This window comes from Hypanus sabinus, chromosome 26, assembly GCF_030144855.1.
Source record: "Hypanus sabinus isolate sHypSab1 chromosome 26, sHypSab1.hap1, whole genome shotgun sequence".
Lineage (NCBI taxonomy): Eukaryota > Metazoa > Chordata > Chondrichthyes > Myliobatiformes > Dasyatidae > Hypanus > Hypanus sabinus.
Window position 1 is genome coordinate 17,717,936 of NC_082731.1, and position 13,584 is coordinate 17,731,519.

A 13,584-nucleotide genomic window follows, 5' to 3' on the forward strand; every position below is an offset into this window, starting at 1 on the left:
TGTGTGTGATGGTGTCTGAGATGGGCTGTGTGTGATGGTGTCTGAGATGGGCTGTGTGTGATGGTGTCTGAGATGGGCTGTGTGTGATTGTGTCTGAGATGGGCTGTGTGTGATTGGGTCTGAGTTAGGCTGTGTGTGATGGAGTGTCTGAGACGGGCTGTGTGTGATGGAGTGTCTGAGACGGGCTGTGTGTGATGGTGTGTCTGAGACGGGCTGTGTGTGATGGAGTGTCTGAGACGGGCTGTGTGTGATGGTGTCTGCGATGGGCTGTGTGTGATTGTGTCTGCGATGGGCTGTGTGTGATGGAGTGTGTGTGATGGAGTGTCTGAGATGGGCTGTGTGTGATGGAGTGCCTGAGATGGGCTGTGTGTGATGGTGTGTCTGAGATGGGCTGTGTGCGACGGTGTGTCTGCGATGATGTGCCTGAGATGGGCTGTGTGCGACGGTGTGTCTGAGATGGGCTGTGTGTGACAGTGTGTCTGAGATGGGCTGTGTGTGACGGTGTGTCTGAGATGGGCTGTGTGTGACGGGGAGTCTGAGATGGGCTGTGAGTGATTGTGTCTGCGATGGGCTGTGTGTGATGGAGTGTCTGAGATGGGCTGTGTGTGATGGAGCGTCTGAGATGGGCAGTGTGTGATGGTGTGTCTGACATCGGCTGTGTGTGATGGAGTGCCTGAGATGGGTTGTGTGTGATGGAGTGTCTGCGATGGGCTGTGTGTGATGGTGTCTGCGATGGGCTGTGTGTGATGGAGTGTGTGTGATGGAGTGTCTGAGATGGGCTGTGTGTGATGGTGTGTCTGAGATGGGCTGTGTGTGATTGTGTCTGCGATGGGCTGTGTGTGATGGAGTGTGTGTGATGGAGTGTCTGAGATGGGCTGTGTGTGATGGTGTGTCTGAGATGGGCTGTGTGTGATGGAGTGCCTGAGATGGGCTGTGTGTGATGGAGTGTCTGAGATGGGCTGTGTGTGATGGAGTGTCTGAGATGGGCTGTGTGTGATGGAGTGTCTGAGATGGGCTGTGTGTGATGGAGTGTCTGAGATGGGCTGTGTGTGATGGAGTGTCTGAGATGGGCTGTGTGTGATGGAGTGTCTGAGATGGGCAGTTTGTGATGGTGTGTCTGCGATGATGTGTCTGAGATGGGCTGTGTGTGATGGAGTGTCTGAGATGGGCTGTGTGTGATGGAGTGCCTGAGATGGGCTGTGTGTGATGGAGTGTCTGAGATGGGCTGTGTGTGATGGAGTGTCTGAGATGGGCAGTTTGTGATGGTGTGTCTGCGATGATGTGTCTGAGATGGGCTGTGTGTGATGGAGTGTGTGTGATGGTGTGCCTGAGATGGGCTGTGTGTGATGGAGTGCCTGAGATGGGCTGTGTGTGATGGAGTGCCTGAGATGGGCTGTGTGTGATGGAGTGTCTGAGATGGGCAGTTTGTGATGGTGTGTCTGAGATGGGCTGTGTGTGATGGAGTGTCTGAGATGGGCTGTGTGTGATGGAGTGCCTGAGATGGGCTGTGTGCGACGGTGTGTCTGAGATGGGCTGTGTGCGACGGTGTGTCTGAGATGGGCTGTGTGCGACGGTGTGTCTGAGATGGGCTGTGTGTGATGGAGTGTCTGAGATGGGCTGTGTGCGACGGTGTGTCTGAGATGGGCTGTGTGTGATGGAGTGCCTGAGATGGGCTGTGTGTGATGGTGTGTCTGAGATGGGCTGTGTGTGATGGAGCGTCTGAGATGGGCAGTGTGTGATGGAGCGTCTGAGATGGGCAGTGTGTGATGGAGCGTCTGAGATGGGCTGTGTGTGATGGTGTGTCTGAGATGGGTTGTGTGTGATGGTGTGTCTGAGATGGGCTGTGTGCGACGGTGTGTCTGCGATGATGTGCCTGAGATGGGCTGTGTGTGACGGTGTGTCTGAGATGGGCTGTGTGTGACGGGGAGTCTGAGATGGGCTGTGAGTGATTGTGTCTGTGATGGGCTGTGTGTGATTGTGTCTGCGATGGGCTGTGTGTGATGGAGTGTGTGTGATGGAGTGTCTGAGATGGGCTGTGTGTGATGGTGTGCCTGAGATGGGCTGTGTGTGATGGTGTGTCTGACATCGGCTGTGTGTGATGGAGTGCCTGAGATGGGCAGTGTGTGATGGTGTGTCTGAGACGGGTTGTGTGTGATGGAGTGTCTGAGATGGCCTGTGTGTGATGGAGTGTCTGCGATGGGCTGTGTGTGATTGTGTCTGCGATGGGCTGTGTGTGATGGAGTGTGTGTGATGGAGTGTCTGAGATGGGCTGTGTGTGATGGTGTGTCTGAGATGGGCTGTGTGTGATGGAGTGTCTGAGATGGGCTGTGTGTGATGGAGCGTCTGAGATGGGCTGTGTGTGATGGAGCGTCTGAGATGGGCTGTGTGTGATGGTGTGTCTGAGATGGGTTGTGTGTGATGGTGTGTCTGAGATGGGCTGTGTGCGACGGTGTGTCTGCGATGGGCAGTTTGTGATGGTGTGTCTGCGATGATGTGTCTAAGATGGGCTGTGTGTGATGGAGTGTCTGAGATGGGCTGTGTGTGATGGTGTGTCTGAGATGGGCAGTGTGTGATGGTGTGTCTGAGATGGGCTGTGTGTGATGGTGTGTCTGAGATGGGCTGTGTGCGACGGTGTGTCTGCGATGATGTGTCTGAGATGGGCTGTGTGTGACGGTGTGTCTGAGATGGGCTGTGTGTGACGGGGAGTCTGAGATGGGCTGTGTGTGACGGGGAGTCTGAGATGGGCTGTGTGTGATGGTGTCTGAGATGGCCTGTGAGTGATTGTGTCTGAGATGGCCTGTGTGTGTAGTGGTGTCAGGGATGGCCTGTGTGTGTTGCTGCATCAGAGACGGGCTGTGTGTGATTGTGTCTGAGATGGGCTGTGTGTGATTGTGTCTGAGATGGGCTGTGTGTGATTGCGTCTGAGATGGGCTGTGTGTGATTGTGTCTGAGATAGGCTGTGTGTGATTGGGTCTGAGTTAGGCTGTGTGTGATGGAGTGTCTGAGATAGGCTGTGTGTGATTGGGTCTGAGTTAGGCTGTGTGTGATGGAGTGTCTGAGATGGGCTGTGTGTGATGGAGTGTCTGCGATGGGCTGTGTGTGATTGTGTCTGCGATGGGCTGTGTGTGATTGTGTCTGCGATGGGCTGTGTGTGATGGACTGCCGGAGATGGAGTGTCTGAGATGGGCTGTGTGTGATGGAGTGTCTGAGATGGGCTGTGTGTGATGGTGTGTCTGAGATGGGCTGTGTGTGATGGAGTGTCTGAGATGGGCTGTATGTGATGGTGTGTCTGACATCGGCTGTGTGTGATGGAGTGCCTGAGATGGGCTGTGTGTGATGGAGCGTCTGAAATGGGAAGTGTGTGATGGAGCGTCTGAGATGTGCAGTGTGTGATGGTGTGTCTGAGATGGGCTGTGTGTGATGGAGTGTCTGAGATGGGCTGTGTGTGATGGAGTGTCTGAGTTGGGCTGTGTGTGATGGAGCGTCTGAGATGGGCTGTGTGTGATGGAGTGTCTGAGTTGGGCTGTGTGTGATGGTGTGTCTGAGATGGGCTGTGTGTGATGGTGTGTCTGAGATGGGCTGTGTGTGATGGAGCGTCTGAGATAGGAAGTGTGTGATGGAGCGTCTGAGATGGGCAGTGTGTGATGGTGTGTCTGAGATGGGCTGTGTGTGATGGAGCGTCTGAGATGGGAAGTGTGTGATGGAGCGTCTGAGATGTGCAGTGTGTGATGGTGTGTCTGAGATGGGCTGTGTGTGATGGAGTGTCTGAGATGGGCTGTGTGTGATGGAGCGTCTGAGATGGGCTGTGTGTGATGGAGTGTCTGAGTTGGGCTGTGTGTGATGGTGTGTCTGAGATGGGCTGTGTGTGATGGTGTGTCTGAGATGGGCTGTGTGTGATGGAGCGTCTGAGATAGGAAGTGTGTGATGGAGCGTCTGAGATGGGCAGTGTGTGATGGTGTGTCTGAGATGGGCTGTGTGTGATGGAGCGTCTGAGATGGGAAGTGTGTGATGGAGCGTCTGAGATGTGCAGTGTGTGATGGTGTGTCTGAGATGGGCTGTGTGTGATGCAGTGTCTGAGATGGGCTGTGTGTGATGGAGTGTCTGAGTTGGGCTGTGTGTGATGGAGCGTCTGAGATGGGCTGTGTGTGATGGAGTGTCTGAGTTGGGCTGTGTGTGATGGTGTGTCTGAGATGGGCTGTGTGTGATGGTGTGTCTGAGATGGGCTGTGTGTGATGGAGCGTCTGAGATAGGAAGTGTGTGATGGAGCGTCTGAGATGGGCAGTGTGTGATGGTTTGTCTGAGATGGGCTGTGTGTGATGGAGCGTCTGAGATGGGAAGTGTGTGATGGAGCGTCTGAGATGGGCAGTGTGTGATGGTGTGTCTGAGATGGGCTGTGTGCGACGGTGTGTCTGCGATGGGCAGTTTGTGATGGTGTGTCTGCGATGATGTGTCTGAGACGGGTTGTGTGTGATGGAGTGTTTTGGTATGTCTGAGATGGGCAGTGTGTGATGGTGTGTCTGAGATGGGCAGTGTGTGATGGTGTGTCTGAGATGGGCTGTGTGTGATGGTGTGTCTGAGATGGGCTGTGTGCGACGGTGTGTCTGAGATGGGCAGTGTGTGATGGTGTGTCTGAGATGGGCAGTGTGTGATGGTGTGTCTGAGATGGGCTGTGTGCGACGGTGTGTCTGAGATGGGCTGTGTGTGATGGAGCGTCTGAGATGGGAAGTGTGTGATGGAGTGTCTGAGGGGCTGTGTGTGATGGAGCGTCTGAGATGAGCAGTGTGCGACGGTGTGTCTGCGATGGGCAGTTTGTGATGGTGTGTCTGCGATGATGTGTCTGAGACGGGTTGTGTGTGATGGAGTGTTTTGGTATGTCTGAGATGGGCAGTGTGTGATGGTGTGTCTGAGATGGGCTGTGTGCGACGGTGTGTCTGAGATGGGCAGTGTGTGATGGTGTGTCTGAGATGGGCAGTGTGTGATGGTGTGTCTGAGATGGGCTGTGTGCGACGGTGTGTCTGAGATGGGCTGTGTGTGATGGAGCGTCTGAGATGGGAAGTGTGTGATGGAGTGTCTGAGGGGCTGTGTGTGATGGAGCGTCTGAGATGAGCAGTGTGCGACGGTGTGTCTGCGATGGGCAGTTTGTGATGGTGTGTCTGCGATGATGTGTCTGAGACGGGTTGTGTGTGATGGAGTGTTTTGGTATGTCTGAGATGGGCAGTGTGTGATGGTGTGTCTGAGATGGGCAGTGTGTGATGGTGTGTCTGAGATGGGCTGTGTGCGACGGTGTGTCTGAGATGGGCAGTGTGTGATGGTGTGTCTGAGATGGGCTGTGTGTGATTGTGTCTGAGATGGCCTGTGTGTGATTGTGTCTGAGATGGGCTGTGTGTGATTGTGTCTGAGATGGGCTGTGTGTGATTGGGTCTGAGTTAGGCTGTGTGTGATGGAGTGTCTGAGATGGGCAGTGTGTGATGGAGTGTCTGAGATGGGCTGTGTGTGATGGAGTGTCTGAGACGGGCTGTGTGTGATGGTGTGTCTGAGATGGCCTGTGTGTGATTGTGTCTGAGATGGGCTGTGTGTGATTGTGTCTGAGATGGGCTGTGTGTGATGGTATGGTTGAGATGGGCTGTGTGTGATGGTGTGTCTGTGATGGGTTGTGTGTGATGGGAGTGTTTTGGTACGTCTGAGATAGGCAGTGTGTGTTTTGGTATCATTAGAAGGTTGGGTGTGATAGTGTGTCGATGTCTTTGTTTAAGTATCAGGGTGGTGTAGGACGTTACAGACAAGTGGGATCAGTGTGGGGAGGGGGTGGGGTAGGGGTGAAGGTGGGAATGAATGGACAGACCATAAGGCCATTTCTTTGCTGGAGAACACTCTGACTTTGGACTTGGCCCGGGTTAGGCCCCATTTGGAAGATGAGATAATTGTTTCAGGAGGCCAAATGGAGGAGGAAAGTGTGCAGCTGATGATTGGACACTTGGGGGCAATGGTGTACAGAGTGATCCTGGGTTGCAAGTCCACAGCTTTCTGAGAGTGGGAAAACAAGCAGATAGATTGGGAAAGGCATCAGTCAGGGCACTGGAATAAATGTTGGGAAGTTATGAGCAGCTGGATATAACTGGCTAGTGATCCTGCAGATGCTGGAAATCTTGAGCAACACACTCTGTGAATCCTGATGAAGGGTCTCAGCCAGAAATGTCAACTATTTATCTGCTGCCAGTAAATTTGCCTGACCTGCTCAGTCCCTCCTGTACTTTCAGTGCAGGACTTTGCAGTCTCATGCGCTGTACTATGGAAAGGATGTGGAGATTTTAGAAAGCCTGCTAGGGAGGCTAACCCAGATACTGCCTGTATTGGAGGGCATTAACTAGGAGAGTCTGATTGTTTTCTCTTCAGTGGTGGAGACTGAGGGGAGGACTGGTAGGAACTTGTAAAATTGTGAGAGGCACAGATGCTTTTTTCCCCAAGGGAGAAAATATCAAATTAATATTTAAGATTAGTTCTATTTGTCGCACATACACTGAAACATTCAGTGAAATGCATCAGTCCGAGGATGTGATGGGGCAAGTGTCGCTGTGCTCCTAGCGCCAGTGTAGCGTGCACAGAATGCACAGCCTAACTGCATGTCTTTGGAATGTGGGAGGAAACCAAAGCACCCAGAGGAGACCCACACAGTCAAGTGGAGACCGATGTGGGAACTGAACCCCAGTTGCTGGCTTTGTAGTGCTATGCTAGCTGCTACGTACTGTGCTACCCAAATACTAGAGGCCTTAGGTTTAAGTGAGATGTGGAAAGTTTAAAGGAGATTTAAAGGGCATATTCTTTTATACAGATAGTGATGGGTGTCTGGAATAGGCTGCCAGGGGAGATGGTGGAAACAGATATAATAGCAACATTTAAGAAGCCTTTAGACAGACATATTAACAGTTGGGGAATGGAGGACACTTACGAAATGCTGGAGGAACTCAGAAAGTCAGGCAGAATCAATGGATGGGAATAAAGAGTTAACATTTTAGGCCAAGACCCTTCATCAGGACTGAAAAAGAGGGGGAAAGGGAGAAGGATCACAAGCTGATAGGTGGTAAAGGAAACCAGGTGAGGGGGAAGGGGAGATGAAGCAAGAAGCTGGGAAGTGAAAGGTGGAAGAGGTAAAGGGCTTGAGAGGGAATGTTTTGTACACTATTCACAGATCTTTTCATCAGATCAGGACATTGAGGGAGCACAAGTGAAGAACAGTAACGGGGAAAGTGTAGTGCAGGCAGACAATAAGGTGCAAGGCCAGAACTACGCAGATTGTAAGGTTAAGATTCCATCTTATTGCACCTGAGATCCGTTCAATAGTCTATACCAGCCGATAAAAGCTGAGCTTGAGCTGTCAGTCTTCTTCTGGCCACAGAGATGGATAAAATGATTAGTGGTTGAGAAACTTTTCCTCTTACAAGACATAGAAGCAGAATTAGACCTTTCAGCCAATCCAGTCTGCTCTGCCATTCCATCATGGCTGATTTATTATCCCCCTCAACCCCATTCTCCTGCCTTCTCCCCGTAACCTTTGACATGCTAACTAATCGAGAACCTATCCACCACCGTTTTAAATAGTGTTTTCTGGTTAATTGGGGCAACCCACTAATCTGAGGCTTCTCTTTCAGGATAACCAGAAGGCACAAGTAGTGAGGTTCAAAGGGGATCTGAGGGAGGACATTTTCTCTCAGAGGGTGGTTGCTATCAGGGACAGCAAAGGCAGAGGCATACCCTACCACCTCCCTGCACGCCAACACTGCGGGAGTATCTGGCTGCGTACTTGAGGCGGCAGGGGGCTTCAGAGCAAGTGCTGGTAAACAGGATTAGTGCTGATGGTCGATGGTCAAGGAGAGCTGAAGGGACTAGTTCTGTGTGATTCCATGTGGACTTGCAACAAGGGAGAACATCCAGTCGAGGCTGCCATCAGATAATCTGCAATTGTCTAGAAGGGGGATGGGGAAGGGGAAGGCTAGAAGGGCCAAATTGTCTCTCCATGCTCTTTATTTGTACCCATAGACCTGAACTTGAGTGGGCGATCCAGGCGGAAATTGGCTGCCGGAATGATGGATTAAATGCAGCAGCTGGACAGCCCCCAGTTCCCAAGGCAGACTCCTGGAGACCCAAGGGAGCTGGAGGAACTCAGCTAATGAGGAGGCCGAGGGAAGAACCCCTGGGTCCTCCAGCAGTTTGTTTTTCTAAGCCCAAGCCCAGTTAACCTCCATCCCCAATGCTGTCAGTTGTACAAGATTTCCGAATGCCTGGAGCGTTAGTTAGCCGGTGGCTTGCCTCTTTGGCTCAACTATCCATTTGGCCATATTCCCCTTGCTCATTCTCCCTCTCCCCATGACCTCCATCACTTGCTCACTCACCGCTCTCTCTCTGTGACCTTGTCTCACTTGCTCGCTCACCCCCTTTCCACATGCCGCACTCCCTCGCTCACCCCTCTCCTCTGTGACTCCTTGTCTTACTCACTCCCTTCCCCTCATCTGCTTAACTCTTCCTTTTCATCTCTCGCTCTTGTATGCATTTACTGCAACACAGGGAGGTAAGGAAGGGGGCAGTTTTGCCCCGACTCCATGGGGAGCAACTCCTGTCCTCTGTGACATTCCCATCAAATCCCTGGGGCTGGGAGGTGACAGCTCCAACCACTGGGCCACTCGGTTGTTCACATCTGGTCATAGAAATGTTATTACTGCAACAGCTTATGCATAGTAGGATCTCACAGCCAAAGCTATAGCATTGATTGGTCAGTGAGATCCAAATTCAGAGCCATATTTAGATACTGTTTAAATTATTTATTATCTGAGTATGTGTACATCACCATATACTACCTCAAGGTTCATCTTCTTGCAGGCACTTACAGGAAAATAAAGAAATACAATAGAATTTATGAAAAGCCTTACATAAACAAAGACTGACAACCAACCAATGAGCAAAAGAAGACAAAAAGAGCAAATGAATATATAAATCATACTGAGAACAGGTCGTAGGTCCTGGAAAGTAAGCCTGTATGCTGTGGAATCAATTCAGTGCTGAGGTGAGTGAAGTTTTCCATGCCGGTTCAGGAGACTAAAGGGTAATAGCTGTTCCTGAACCTGGTGGTGTGGGACCCGAGGCTCCTGCCCGATGGTAGTAGGGAGAAGAGAGGATGGTCTGGATGCTTTCTTGTGGCAGTAGTCCTTGTAGATGTGCTCAGTCCAGCTCCGAAACAGGTTCTCAGGTCAATCCAGTCCATAGCAACCACTGACCACTCATTTACCTGGATCTGATTTAATTCTCCTCACATTCCCGTCAAAGAAAGCTTCTGGTCCATTGGCCTTCATAAATCAAAGTACTGAGTACAGGAGATGGGATGTTATGCTGAAGTTGTGGAAGACATTGGTGAGGCCTAATTTGGAGTAATGTGTGCACGTTTGGTCACCTATCTACAGGAAAGATGTAAACAAGGTTGAAAAAGTACAGAGAAAATTTACAAGGATGTTGCCGGGACTGCAGGTCCCAAGTTGTAAGAAAAGATTGAATAGGTTAGGATTCTATTTCTTAGAATATAAAAGATTTGAGAGATTTGTACACAAAGTTTTGAGGGGTATAGATGGGTAAATGCAAGCAGGCTTTTTCCACTGAGGTTGGGTAGGTCATGGGTTAGGGATGAAAGTTTAAGTGGAACATGAGGGCAACTTCTTCACTCAGAGGGTTGTGTGAGTATGGAATGAGCTGTCAGCAGAAGTGGTGCATGAGAGCTCAATTTCAACATTTAAGAGGTATTTGGATAGGTGCATGGAGGGCTGTAGGTTCAGTGCAGGTCGATGGGAGTAGGCAGTTTAAATGGTTTTAGCATGGCCTAGATGGGGTGAAGGGCCTGTTTCTGTGCTGTACTTTTCTATAACTCTGTAACTCCCAAGATTCCACCATTTAACCACACAATGGAGGCGGGGGGTGGCTTACAATTTCCAGTGGCCAATTAACCCATCCACTTGACTCTCTGAAATTGCAGCCCCCAGGGTCAGAAGCAGAGCATGCAAACTCCCAACACACAGTGGCAGAGTCTATGGAGGTTGGAGATCAGTGGGGGTGATGCAAGGCGGGAGAGAGTACATACCCTGACCACACTCTGCTCCACCTACAGGAAAGTGCAGCAGAGACCGACTGACTCTCTGACTCCTCCAGCATGGCGGCCAAGCGCAAGTCCAGCGCTCCACAGCCGGTGGGGCCGGGTGAACATGAGAGGGCGGCAGGTGAGACTGAGGAAGGGGGCTGGTCCAGGCCTGGGGCCCCCGAGGTGTTGTACGACCGGGAGCAGGACCGGGAGCGAGTGCTGGGAGCCGGCCGACGCTGGGAGAGGGAGGAGGACAAAGACCAGGAAGAGGATGGAATTGAGGACGAGGAAGGGCCAGAGGGATACCACTGCCAGATCTGTGGGTACCATGCTGACCAGTTGCAGCCCTTCAACCTCCATCTCCACACCGTCCACCCAGCTGTGGTGCTGCAGGAGCTGTACGGCCTGTTGGGCTTACCTGCAAGCCTCGTGCCTGGTCTCCTAGGAGCCCCTGTCCCTGGACTGGGTGTAACAATCAGTCCCCGGCCCATCCTCAGCCCCAGCCACATCGGAGGTCCCATCCCTGGCCGGGGACCCGAGCATATTTGGGGACTCCTCTCGAGGCTGGGGCCCACCGGGGCCCAGCATCCTGGTCTGGGACTGACTGGAGGGCCTATTGCTGGCCTAGGACTGACTGAAGAGTCCCATCTCAGCCTGGGACTGACCGGAGGCCCCCATCCCAGCCTGGGACTGAGAGGGAGGCCTGTTGCTGGTTATGGACTGACCGAGGATCCCCATCCCAGCCTGAGGCTGACTGGAGATCTTTATCCCAGCCTGGGACTGACTGGTGGCCCTACCAAAGGACCCCACCCCAACCTGTCCCGGGGGACAACCTCAGGCCTGGGCCAAGCAGCACATACACTGCTGGGCCGGCCTGAGGGCCACAGCCCCAGGGCAGAAGGCGAATGTGGGGGCAGGGAGTCAGCCATCGTGCAGATCGACCTGACAGGCGAGGATGAGGCTGAGGCAGGCGGGGAAGCTGAGTCTGGGCTGGGAGCAACAGTCAGCCCAGAGAAGGCAGCTCTCGTTCCCTCAGCAGTGACAGTGGAGGGCACCTCCTCCTCCCAGTGCAAGCTGCCAGAGCCTACGACTCAGCCGGCTCCAGATGCCGAGCTGGAGCTGGAGCTGGAGGCCGGTGGGCCCCTGGCTGAGTCCTTCAGTCGCTTCCCTTACCCGAGCCCGGCTGAGCTGGCCCGCTGCGGCCTGTCAGCAGGGCTACCGGCAGAGCGGGTCAGGGTGTGGTTCGCTGTTCAGAGATTGCGGCACGGCATCAGCTGGACCCCCGAGGAGGTGTGGGAAGCCCGTGACAAGCTGCAGCAGGGCCACAGACCACTACGACTGCCGCTGCCAACAATGGCGCCAGGATCCAAGTGTGTCCAGGGGCTGTGTGGCCTCAAGGTCCAGGCTCAGCCAGCGGCACTTAGGGGTGGCTCCTCCCCCCGCCACCCTCCTCCAGAGCAAACGGAGTGCTGGAATTCCAAGGCCCGTGACAGCCCGGGAGGGGAAGCGGGTCCTGAGAGCAAACCCCTCCTTCAGCAGGATGGGGAGGACGAGGAGGAGGGCGAAATGGATGAGGAGGAGGGGCCGCAAGAAGCCGCCCCCAGGCAGGCCAGTCCCCGCCTCCAGCCCCCGCTGCTAGGCCGTCCCCGTAAGTCCAAAGAGCAGCTGGCCGTGCTGAAGGGCTTCTTCCTGCGATGCCGCTGGCCGAGTGCCGACGACTACAGCCGGCTGGTGCAGAGCACTGGCCTGGCCCGTGCAGACATCATCCAGTGGTTTGGTGACACCCGCTACGCCCTGAAGAATGGGCAGCTCAAGTGGGTCCACCGGGGCTCGGCGGCCTTGGCCGGGGTCCGAGGGGGAGGAAGCCGGGCGGGGGGCCCCAGGCGGGGAGAGCTGACCCAGGGGCTGCAGGAAGCCGGCTCTGACAAGGAGCGGCTGGAGGGTGCAGAAGAGAAGGTGGTGGGCAAACCTGGGCTGAACCAGGAGATCTCTGGTCATGGCAACCCTGTTGTCAGGCTGGTGCTTTAACCCTGGGAAGGGTTGGATGAGAAGGCTGAAAAGGAAGGTGGTCCTCCTGGGATTGAGGGGTGAGGAGTCAACTCTGCCAGGCTCAGCAGTCATTTCCAACGAAAGCCAGGGGTCAACTCTGAATGAAGTGAGAATTCCACTCTACCCAGTCCAGGTCGGCCGACCGCACCCCCACTGCCCAATCTCGCTATCCTTTTACCTGCTCAGGTGGGACGAGAAAGTGAAGTGGGGTGGTGGGGGGTGGATTTATGTCGATATGGAGAGGGTTAACCCTGCCTGTGCTGGCAGAGTGTCAACGAGCTCAGGTCCCTGGACACTGAGGACCACTTGTATGGTTAAGGAGCAAGGGTGTGTGGCCCTCATTACTCCAGGGGCTCCGCCTTCTTCACCATCAGCTCTGCACCCCCTCGCCGCTGCCACACTCCCTTATCTGGTCCAGTGATGGGATGACCTTACTCTTGTCTTGGGACTAACATGGAAGAGTAGTCCCATCCTGTGGCAGTCAGTCCCACTCTGGACTGTTGTTCGGCTGGGAGTAAAACAGTTCCAGATATGCACCTCCTTTCCATAGTAGAGAATTTCTCCCCATCTCTGTCCAGAGTGACACCCCATCCTGCCTCTAGGCTCCTTAGCCAGACAAAACGTTGGCCACATTGAGCCCTGAAGTCATTTCTTCAATCACTGACATGTTTAAGTGCTGATCCCAACACATAACAGGGAAGATGGGATCTGCGCACAGCATTGCCTTTGCTCCCTCTGAACTCCCCACCACCACCACCACCACTACAGTCTCTTCCAAACCAGGGATGCAATACCACGTTTGACTTCAGTGACCCCTGCACATCCTCGTGATCTGGTGAACGTCTTCAGGATGCGGTGGTGCTGGGGGTAAGATATGTCTCTCCATAAAAGAGGGTAATTGGGAAGAAAATGCCGCCCCTATGTTGGGGTTCACAAGACCCTTACCTATTCTAACCTCACCCACCCACTCCGCCCTACCTCGTGTTGTCACCGTCTTTCCCTGGAATGAATTGGACTGCTGGCTCCCACAAAGATTGAATCCTTGACCCCAGTCTGACCCACTCCATCGCCTTGTCCACCTTGGGAAGACATATTGGATGAGTGGAGAGTCTCAGAACCAGTACGCACTGGTGTTGCTCATCCTGACTGACCAGAATTGTGTTGCTATTTCCAAAAAAAAAAACTTTTTACAAACCAACCCACCCTGTGTCTGGCTCCTTCTCTTTCTTGGAAATCTCTTAAGCTAACACGGACGTGGACAAGAATATAGGAATGGTATTACGAAATTTAATATAGTTAACTGGGATGAATGTACGGTGTAAATGTGTGTTTGGCAGTTGACAAGGACTGTGGGCTGAAGCTGTTTGGTTCTGTGTTACATCTCTGTCCCCATTGTAAACTGCCAACTGGGTATGAGGGGC

At 53.2% G+C, this 13,584-nt stretch overlaps 1 protein-coding gene across 1 annotated transcript in view; it reads left to right on the forward strand.

Annotated features, from left to right (window-relative positions):
• Positions 1–13,361, forward strand: part of LOC132381842 (zinc fingers and homeoboxes protein 1-like) — a 14,949-nt gene extending 1,588 nt beyond the window's left edge. Inside the window, exons 2-3 of the mRNA XM_059951465.1 lie at positions 8,872–9,055; positions 10,145–13,361. Coding sequence (XP_059807448.1) covers positions 10,187–12,142 — 1,956 coding nt within the window. The 5' untranslated portion in view covers positions 8,872–9,055; positions 10,145–10,186 and the 3' untranslated portion in view covers positions 12,143–13,361. The remainder of the gene's footprint in view (positions 1–8,871; positions 9,056–10,144) is intronic.
• The last annotated feature ends 223 nt before the right edge of the window (positions 13,362–13,584 follow it).